This window comes from Mandrillus leucophaeus, unplaced genomic scaffold (genome assembly GCF_000951045.1).
Source record: "Mandrillus leucophaeus isolate KB7577 unplaced genomic scaffold, Mleu.le_1.0 Scaffold371, whole genome shotgun sequence".
NCBI classification, from domain to species: Eukaryota; Metazoa; Chordata; class Mammalia; order Primates; family Cercopithecidae; genus Mandrillus; species Mandrillus leucophaeus.
Window position 1 is genome coordinate 887,900 of NW_012103932.1, and position 10,774 is coordinate 898,673.

At 36.4% G+C, this 10,774-nt stretch overlaps 1 protein-coding gene across 1 annotated transcript in view; it reads right to left on the bottom strand.

The window, feature by feature from the left end:
• The window catches only part of PTK2 (protein tyrosine kinase 2), a 342,995-nt gene that overhangs the window by 119,506 nt on the left and 212,715 nt on the right, over positions 1-10,774 (bottom strand). The window contains exons 16-19 of the mRNA XM_011990150.1: positions 9,520-9,603; positions 8,379-8,396; positions 2,706-2,762; positions 848-868 (exon numbers count right to left, since the gene is read on the bottom strand). Of these exons, the coding sequence (XP_011845540.1) occupies positions 848-868; positions 2,706-2,762; positions 8,379-8,396; positions 9,520-9,603 (180 nt within the window). The remainder of the gene's footprint in view (positions 1-847; positions 869-2,705; positions 2,763-8,378; positions 8,397-9,519; positions 9,604-10,774) is intronic.

A 10,774-nucleotide genomic window follows, 5' to 3' on the forward strand; every position in this document is an offset into this window, starting at 1 on the left:
ATTTCTGATTTATTTTATATCTATTTGATAGTTTTCTAAATAATTGCTCCAACTATTAAATTATATGCTTAATTATTAAGAACTATTAGTTTAGGTATTAATATATGAAGGCTATAAAAGCACAGTTATTTAAAGCAATTATTTTACAAATAACTACAGTTTGTAAATATGGAAGCAACATAAAATTATGTCATAAGTAAACTTTATGTTTTGAAAGTTTAAGAGTTTTCCACTTCATGACAATCCTAGCTCTATATTACTCATGGAGCTAAAAGAGTTTAAAGAGGTAGTTTCTCAAAACGAATTCAAAACTAGATGACTCAAGATCAAGGTAGGACATATCAACATCATAATCATAAATACTTTATACTTTGGAGACAATGCGCCTCAAATTAATGTATTATTATTGTAATTTATACAAAATAGATTATTCAGTAGGTTTTTGAGGCACATGTAAAGAAAATGCCCATTAGGAATGTAACAGATTCAATTATAACCCATTTAGCTACTTTGTATTTTGATTTATTTCAGGTAAGAAACTCATCTCCATAGGTTATCGCATATATATTCCAGTAGTGTAATCACCAATGAAATACACCAAGAGCCAAATATTTTTACATGTTCTCCCTGGTTTATCAAATTATAAATACAGAACATTCAACCCAAAATTTAGATAGTTATTTTCCTCTTTAAAATCACTTTAGCTAGTAGTTCCATTGATTTAACAGTATGAGTAAACCAATGACAAATAGTTTAAAAATAAGTTAACCAAAAACTGAAACATCCCATATCACTCCATAGGTTGCAATTGCAAGCAAATGCAGTTAATTTAAAGGAATCCTGTTACCTTCATCTATTCCATAGCTTTCTGTATTGCAATTAAGAGAGAAAAAAATTGAAGACCTTGCTTAGAAATAACTAATAGCAATTAGGTTAACAACACAAACTTGAAGAGAATATTTCAATAATAATTTTTAAAATATTTTAAGCACAAATATGAACTTAAAAGAACTAAATACAAGTAAAAACTAAGTATCTTCAAGTTAACTCAATGTTAGTTAAACAATGCTTTAAAGTTCCCATAACTTATTTTTGTGGGGTATGGATGAAATCCATGTTGGACATTTACTGCTCAAGTATAAATAATAAATATAAAAATAAAAACTGGAGTACCTGCAGGAACGTACAAGTGACTATATGGCTAATCAAAAAAGTAAATAAGTGCTTTGATATTTTTTTTTTCTTTCTTTTTTTTTTTCTGAGACAGGGTCTCACTCTGTTGCCCAGGCCAAGTGCAGTGGTGCAATCAGGGCTCACTGCAGCCTCGACCTCACAGGCTCAAGCAATCCTCACACCTCAGCCTCCCGAGTAGCTGAAACAAGAAGCACGTGCTACCACGCCCGCCTAATTTATTTTGTTTTTGGTAGAGACAGTATCTTGTTATGTTATCCAGGCTGGTAACGTACTCTTAGACTCAAATAATTCTCCTGCCTCTGTCTTCCAAAGTGCTGAGATTACAGATGTGAGTCACCATGCCAAAAAGTTAAACCTAAGTTTAAACAATTTTCCAAACTGATACTGGCAATCAAAATGTACACACAAGTTTCAGCTCTGGCCTCTTTCGAATAACTCTCTAGTCAAGAAGCTCTTGAAAGGGGACATGGGTCCACAGGGCACAATGCGCACTTGAAAGGCAACACTGGGTTATTTCTCTTCATTCTGGTAATGCTTCCTCAATGTATACAGAACATTCAAATAAGAATATTTACAAGAATATTTATACAACAGAATAAGGCACCTATAACATTTATTTTACAAATATATATAGCTCTATTAAAATCAGGACATTCAGATTTTGAATTAACTACTAAGACTTCTGAAGACTCTTTAAAAGGCAGGTTTAATTTTTTTTTTTTTTTAAACTCAAGCCAGTACTGTGTGTAACATTAAAAAAAAAAAAAAGAAAAGAAAATTAAAAAATAATTTTTTTTATGCAAATGAAATTTCAAGAGCTTATCTAATTCAAGATCTGGAGACTACATACTCCAACATGAGACCTGGGGCTTCAAGACTTTCCTTAATCAACAAGTTGCATATCACAGAGAGAAGCAGAATCTTGACATTTCCAAGCTGTATGAAGGTCCTTTAAGAGTTCTGTTTCTCTCCCCACACTTCCCATCCCTGAGGTGTACAGACTGACGATGGTTAGAAGCTATTTGTATTGGTTAGTCAATGGCAACAAAGAACAAACAATTTCAAGGGGGAAACTGCAAATCTTTGAATATATGTGTGTAAATGTATGGGTATACATGTGTGTATGTATGTGTATTATACATATATGTGTGTGTACATATATTGTGTGTGTATACATACACACATTCACATATATACTTAACCAATAATACTAATTTTCTACAGACAGAAAGTACCCTAATCAATAAAGGTTCTATTACGATAGAGTCAGAAAACAAGATTACAAAAATCCTGTAACTAAAAATTATTACAGACATTTGAGTTTTAGGCTTCTGACCTTTGAGTGGGCATATGTAAGTAATATAGAATGGTAAAGGTTGAAAAGAATATTTCTGTTCAGCACCCAAGAAGTATTAAAAATGGCTCTAAAAAGAGAGTAAGTATCAGTAACTTTTAAATGCAAGGAGGTATCTGTCAAGTCTGAGCAAGAACAAAATCAGAAGTTTACTTACTTGAGGGCATGGTGTAAGTATCTTCTTCATCTATAATCTCAGCATAATCATCTGTTTCTGCAGGAAAAGAAACAAATATGTTGAAAGAGGATAAACAACTGACCTCCTGGTATTTCATACAATTAAAACAGGCAAAGTGATCTGCTTAAATCCTCCACCATGCTGAAATATTCTTAAAACACTATTACTCAAATTTTGCTCACACATGAGTCATTTATGGAAATAAAAGTGACATCATTGTCCAATACGTTATAATACACAGACTTGTTTATCGGAGGGCAAACAGGGCTAACACAGAAAGCCCTTGTAAAAAAAAGAAAGACGTGAAACAACTATGTATATGCTTCAAATTAACCAAGCTACCAACCGCAAAGCTCTTCCTCAACTACACCAAATACATGTTTAAAACTACAGTTGTCTACTGGGCTTTCTCCAAGTAAGACCGGTATCTCCAAAACACAGTATCTGATTTTATTAACAATTAGACTTGACAGCATAATCTGAATGGAACCTTTAGAAAATAAATGGCAGCCTAATTTTTGAGATTAACTGTGCTAATTCATTCCATTTGCTCAGGGTTGAGAAATGCAACAGGAATTTGTTTCCTAACTTCCAAACTCAGATATTTTAGGCATTAATGTCAAAAGGGTAGATCTAAAAAGAAAAAAAGGAGAATAAGCAGCATATTAAAATGAGGTTTTCTGAGATCATGTCAAGAAGTTCCAAGGTATCTATCTACTCTTTTTGGGTAATACAACAACTTAAAAGTCCACCACTATATTAATGGGAAATTTAAAAATACCCATCTGAAGAAAACGGTCATTCATGTGGGTAACAACTATACTGAAAAATCACTTCAGCCTTGTCTTTTTTCTTTTTCTGGAAAAAGGAAAATCTTTAGCTGCTCCATGTATAAGGATTTTAACTGCTGGGCCATTCTTGTGAGTCAGTAAAGCAGGGACAGTATTTTGTGATGCATCATTTCCAAGAAGCTCTATTTTGATATTTTGACCTAGCATCCTTGTTTAACACCAGAGAAACTAAAAGCTATAAGTTCTTTCTTCTGTGCTGCCTTATTACTGCATTCAGATATTAAAGGTATAGAATTCAAAGAAAATAGAGAATATATATGGTTTACAGTCACTGGGAATCAATCATTCCACATCTATGGTAATGACTGAGATCAAATCTACAAGTGGAAGAATTCACTTCTTATTATATAATCATCATTAAAAGTGATTACAGCAAAAAAAAAGTTGGGGAAGCAGAATATAACACCAATAAATCAATTCTCTTTAAGACAGTTATTATTTGTAAACTATTCCTAAGTCCTATATGACAGGCAGACAATCTATATTATTCTTTTACATTTATAAGAATACTCATATTTAAAAAGTTTTAATAGACTCCAAATCATATATTCTTTTATTTCTGTATTTCTCCCTCGTAATCTGTTTGCAGCAAACACTAAGAACAGTAAATTGGCATCTGTAGGCCTATAGCTCTGCTTCTGTGTAAGATGGCTTATCAAAAGACCCTGTGAAAGAAAATTTGGGAATGGATGGAAGCTGCTAACACACTTGCAACAAAAAGGACTAAGCGAGGGAGGAATCTACTCTAACAGCTAAGGCAACAGAAGCCACACAAATGGCCATTCACAATCATTTCTCTTTTGATTCCACAGTTTAACATGCTCAATTTTGTGATGCTCTCCTCAGAAAATGAATGCAACTAAAGCTGCCTTTCCACACAACAGCTCTGGCACCCTCACTGCTTCCTTTCATATAAAGCATGTGCTTTTAGAAGTAAAGCACATGAGTTGGCTCTGCTGCAGCAGGATTTTGGGAGAAAGAGCCACTCAAACTCTGCACCTCTGCTTCCCTTCCCAAGGCTGCCCTGTAACCCAAACTGCTGAAGAGTCTCTGCAACCCTGCACATAGCTCACGGCGTTACTAAGCAAATGTTTTGCACTTGTCACCACAAGTACCACAGCTTCATATGGCTGAAAAGGTTCATTGAAAGCCTGTTCAGAAACCCAAGTCTCTCAGGTGACAGATTGTAAAATGTCTTAATGAAGAAGGGTATAAAGCTGCTGCTAACACCAGTGGCAGTGACCTCCAACTGAGGGCTTTACCATGCACCAAAGCTTATGTTGGCCTAGAGCCAATTCTGGGTTTAGCCACCTATTCAGAGATCTCTCCTCAAACTAATTTGCCCCCATCTCATTGTTCTTAATCATGTTCCCTGGCTCATTCTCCTCATTACCTAAAACAAACTGATATAATTTTGTTTCCTGTGAACTGTATGCCCACCTCTCCAGAATGGAACAGACACCAGAGTGGAACCTTCATGTATCTTGCTCAACACTGTGTCCTCAGCAGCTAAAGCAGTGCCTAGCACAGAGAAGGTCTCTCAAGAAACACATGCTAAACCAAAAGAATGAATGCAGTGCAGCAATCAGTAAAGGAACACTGTACCTCTAGGAAACTGAGGCAAAGGATTTAATCTGTGTGAGGCAGCACAGAAGTGAATGGCAGAGCTGCAAAACGTGACAAAATACACAAGCCCATTTGGGGAAAAATGCTTGCGCTTTGGAAAGTCACTTCACCTGGCAATACTTCAGCTGTGCCCTCGTGGGTAAAATAGCATCATCCACCTTGTAGGGTTGTTATGAGGATTACAGGAGACACAACAGAAAGTGGAGATGTGCCCTGCACATAACAGATAATCAAGCAACAGTAGCTCTTCTTGTTTTGCTGCTTCTGAAGGCTCTCTGAAAAGGACCTGGCAGTTGAGGATCTAGAATTCCCATGTGCTGATACTCTCAGCCAATCTTTTTGGTTTGACAGCAGTCCTTCAGGGACTGTCTCATTTTATAAAATCCTCAGTAGAGATACCAACCTCTAAAATAATTGTGAAGGAGTAAAAAGAAATAGGCTAATATGTATCAGGCGAGCACACATTGTTGAAAATATCATGCTGCATATATTTCAGTTAATTCATACAATCACAAGAGAAAATCTGTAAATTTCGTTATTTATTTATTTATTTATTTTAGTTGTATGAACTGATATAAAATCTTTGTGGATGTATCAAAGCTGTCTGGGAATTACTTATATTTGGGGTGCAGGTGTGTGTACTATGAGGTAATGTGAATAGAGAATTCATGGAGTAAAATCAGCAATGTTGCAGGTACATGATCTGCAAAAGTTTATAACCTTCTATATATGAGTTTTCAAATTGTAATACCTGGTGTATATTTCTAAGAATTCTTTTTTTGTTGTTTTTGAAGACAGGGTCTTGCTCTGTCACCTAGGGTGGAGTACAGTGGTGCAATCTTGACTCACTGCAGCCTTCACCTCCTGGGCTCAAGTGATCCTCCCAAATAGCTGGGACTACAGGCATGCACCGCCATGCCTGCTAATTTTTTATATGTTCTGTAGAGATGGGATTTGTCATGTTGCCCATGCTGGTCTCCAACTCCTGGGTTCAAGTGTAATCCCAGAATGCTGAGAATACAGGCAGGAGCACTTCACCCAGCCTTCCCAAGGATTCTTGACATTGATGTGGTTGTATTTTGCTTTTCTTTCCTGGCTTTTAGGATTGTGAGATAGTATTACATTGGTATAATAGGTATTTTTACATACTCAAGGGCCCTAAAAAATTGGAGTCCAGCCTGAAACTTCTGGACCCTCCACATGTTAGTGTAACATAGTTTAAGGAAAGTAGAAAAATTACCCCCCAAGGTTTAATTCAAAAAATAAGGAAAATAAGAAGAAAAAAGGAAACAGGTTCAAAGGCCTGGGCACAAATGAAGCTAGGTCTGCATTCTATATTTAATAATGACATTGACCACTAATCATATTATTGGGAGCTTACCATATACTAGATTCTGTTGTAAATAATTACATATATTGTCATTTAATCCTCAGCAAAATTCTTTGAGGTTGTACTATGATCACCATCCCTATTTCACAGGCAAAAAACTGTAGCATACAAAAACATGGGCCACATTTGGTCCATGGGCCTTACTGACCAAGAATAAGTGACTAGCCTTACAGCTCAGCTTATTCACCTGTAAAATGGGTTAAATACACTTGCCCTGGCTAATTCATAGTATTGAGAAATTCATAGGTGGGGAAAATACACGAAAATGTTTGCAGACATTTATCTAAAATTTGATGCTTACAGAGTAATCCTCACAACAACCACTTGAGACCTTTCCCAGATGAAGACCCAAGAGATAAAGCAATTTGCTCGTAATCCCTTAGCTAGTCAGTTGCTGACTGGATGGGGCAGTGGAAAAAGGGCAAGGCTGCAGCCTAAGACCTGACCACTTGCCTCTAGCAGCCTTAGAGTCCCTCTTAATCCTTTGATTATCACTTTCCTCACCTGCAAAACAGTGAGGACAATACCCAGTGATATTCTGAATGACTGCTGTGAGAATGAGAAATCAAGTCAGTAAAGTGTCATGTGCAGAAAGCTCTTGATGAATTGCAGCTGCTAATTTATTATCACAGAATCAGTCTAAAAATGAAGCTCAAATCTCTGACTTCAAATCCTGTAAAGAACATGCACTTTTAAGACCTTTTACTGAAATTGCTTAGCTCGTTATACTCAAGTTATCAATATCTCTATCCTATTACAAAAATGAACATAGGTGAAATCATCAGTAAAAGCATTCTTTCATTTAATCAGGAGGAAAAAAACACAATTCCTTCTTTTCTTTCTTTTTCTTCTTCTTTTTTTTTTTTTGAGACAGAGTCTTGCTCTGTCGCCCAGGCTGGGGTGCAGTGGCACGATCTTGGCTCACTGCAAGCTCCACCTCCTGGGTTCACGCCATTCTCCTGCCTCAGTCTCCTGAGTAGCTGGGACTACAGGCACTTCCCACCACACCCGGCTAATTTTTTGTGTTTGTAGCAGAGACGGGGTTTCACCACGTTGGTCAGGCTGGTCTCGAACTCCTGACCTCAGGTGATCTGCCCACCTCGGCCTCCCAAAGTGCTGGGATTACAGGCATGAGCCACCACACCCGGCCACAATTCCTTCTTAATTTTACTTTATAAAATCTTACTCTTTTAGTATAAAGGAGTTTAGTTTCATGCAAGCAGTATATCAAGTAGATGGGAAACGTAAGACATAGTATGTGATTTTAAACTTTTAAATTTCTACCTTAAGTGCTATCAACTGTTTGAAAAACCAGTTATCATTATTGCTGTTATTTCCCTAATTCTGTTAGTCTCTGTGAGTCTTTAAAATCATTTTTCATTCTCTCCTTTCTACTATCTCATTCCCAAACTAAGAATTATCATGTAGATACTATACTTGTGAAACAGAGTGTATGGACCTCTACCATTTATGGCTTTCAAGTGTTACTAATTTTGCTTTTGACATTTTTTAAGAGCTCTCAGAAAAGTTTTAATAATGAAATCTAGAAAATTTACTAGGAACACATACAACTCAAATTTACCACTAAAATGTGATTAAGAAATTGATAGTTATCCTTTCCATGCCAAAGCCCTAAGCAATTTTTAAAATATCATTTTTGCATACCATTTTGTACTTGGTTCTGTTCGATCAAAAGCACATTTTGCCTTTCATTAAATACTAAACTATATTTATTTCCATAAATAATTATCATCGCAATAACACAAATGTGAAAATAAATATTACCGTCCCCACTAATTTCATCTGCAGATCCAGGTGGCATGCAAAGAAAGGGAAGTAGGGAACAGAGGGAGGGAGACATAGGAAGGAGAAGAGGGAAGAGAGGGGAAAACACTATTAAAATGACAAGTAAACCAAAGTGTAAGAAAAATAAAAAAAAATTACCCCCCAGGGTTTAATTCAAAAGATAAAGAAGGATTGTAGTGGTAGTATGTTTACTTGAATCTGAGGGCATAATGCCAAGTTTAAAGCTGTCAATGTATTACATGAAGTTACACAGCTAAAGTATTAGAGTGTAAACTGGATTCTGCCACACTAAGCAAAGTCAATTTGACTGCCTCTTACAATTAAATTTTAAAAATGGTTTCTACCTTCCTCAAAGGGAACTTGTGTCCCCTCAGATAAAAATGCAAATAAGCTAGTTATTAATCTGTATGTTTAGTTATAAGAAGGGAATAACCCCTTAGCAAGCCCATTCCAATGAGCCAGTGGGATTTAAATATTACAAGGTAGACACAGGCCAAGCCCGCTACCATAAACTGTGGGGAGTGCGGTACTTGAAGCTCTGCTGACAACAAAGGTTACCATTTAAGTTTGCACGGAAGAAATTTTGTTTTGAATAGTTTGGAGAAATTACTGTTTCAATTATTGTAAACAATCTTTGCTTTTCTAGAAAATGCTCCAAATGGTATAGCTGTCTCTACTATGCAGCAGCCCTAAGTATCTGTCCCCAAAGCATGAAAAGCAGACAACTAGGGAGTCACTATGACCATTCTCCTTCATTCAGTTGCATGCTATATTAGGAAATCCATAATGCAAAAAGTGTGATCCTGCTGACCTCTGTGGGAAAACACTCAAACAGCACAAATGAAACTGAGAAACAACTTCTTGCCCTGTCATGCATTTAAAAACCAGCAAACAGGCAAACAAAAAATCTTCTCTTCACGAGAGTAACCCAAAGATGGTCAGACATAAAACCTTGCCCCCACCCCAACCCCGTTATTGCTTCTGAACAATGAACAGCACATACACTAATATTCGATAAAGCTACGATCTGTTCAGGATAATCTATAAGCATCAAGTTAGAGTTAGTTTCTCTGGAGTGCTCTGGTTAATAGGAGAGCCTGTGCAAATATGAGTGCAGTACCCGTAGAAGGAGGATCATGGGAACAGAAGACCAAAGGGAGAAAGCGCCTAGCTTTCTTAACTTTATGTTGGCAGTGACTGACTCCTTTATAAAGAGGCAAGAGGGGAAAGAGAAAAATAGAAACAAATTATTTCAATACAAAAGACAACTTTTGTTACATTTAAAGGCTTATCTATAAAAACAGATACAAAATTGCAATGCTTTTATTTTGACCAGTGGCATGCCTTATTTCCCACTATGATTGACTTGAGTTTTAAAAAACATACTAATATTTTAAAATTTAATTTCCTGTAGATTAGCACTTGATACAGAAACAAGACTTAAGACTCTCCCAGCTCTGTAGAGCTAGCCAATTGAACATTCAGATATTTTTCCAAATGACAACATTTAAAGGAAAAAACAAAGATCAATAAATAATTCAAGACTCTTGTGAACACATTCAACCATAAAGAAAAAAAATAGCAGAAAAATAGCAGTTCTTCATTTGTGAAACAGTTTTATGAACAACTTTCCCCAAATTATTATCAAAGACACTCACAGCTCTTGAGTTATATACTTTACATAAATTACCTTAACATAAAAACCGGTGATGAGGATCTTTGAAAACATAAATTGCAAAACCTCTACTAGCAATATTGATTCATTTGCTCACTCATTCACGTACTCAAAGTTCATTTTAGAGTCAAAAAGCTGGATCAATAAGACACATCTCAGCTCTCCAGAAGCATATAGCAAAATGAGAAAACAAGCAGCAATTGCAGTATGGTAATAGCAATAGTGGACAAGTGTGAAAGTGAAGTCAAAGCCAGGGATGCAGGGATGTAGCCCTTTAAGACGCAGCAGTCATTAACATATGACAGACACAGGTAACATCAACATTTAACTGCATACTCACAGGGTATCATAAAGAAAGATCAGAAGTATGGACCCAAGAACAAGGGTCAGGACTGTTTGCCCACCAAGATGGTAACAATCTTATTGACATTGTCAACATATTAGGAACAGAAATGAGAACAGAAATGTACACTTCAGTAATATTTTTCAAACGGCATGCTTTGATCCTATTAACATTTTTTGTTTGTTTCTTTGTTTTTGAGAAGAAGTCTCACTCTTGTCCCCCAAGCTGGAGTGGAATGGCGCAATCTCAGCTCACTGCAACCTCTGCCTCCGGGCTCAAGGGATTCTCCTGCCTCAGCCTCCCGAGTAGCTGGGATTACAGGCACCTGCCACCACGCCCAGCTAATTTTTTTTTTTT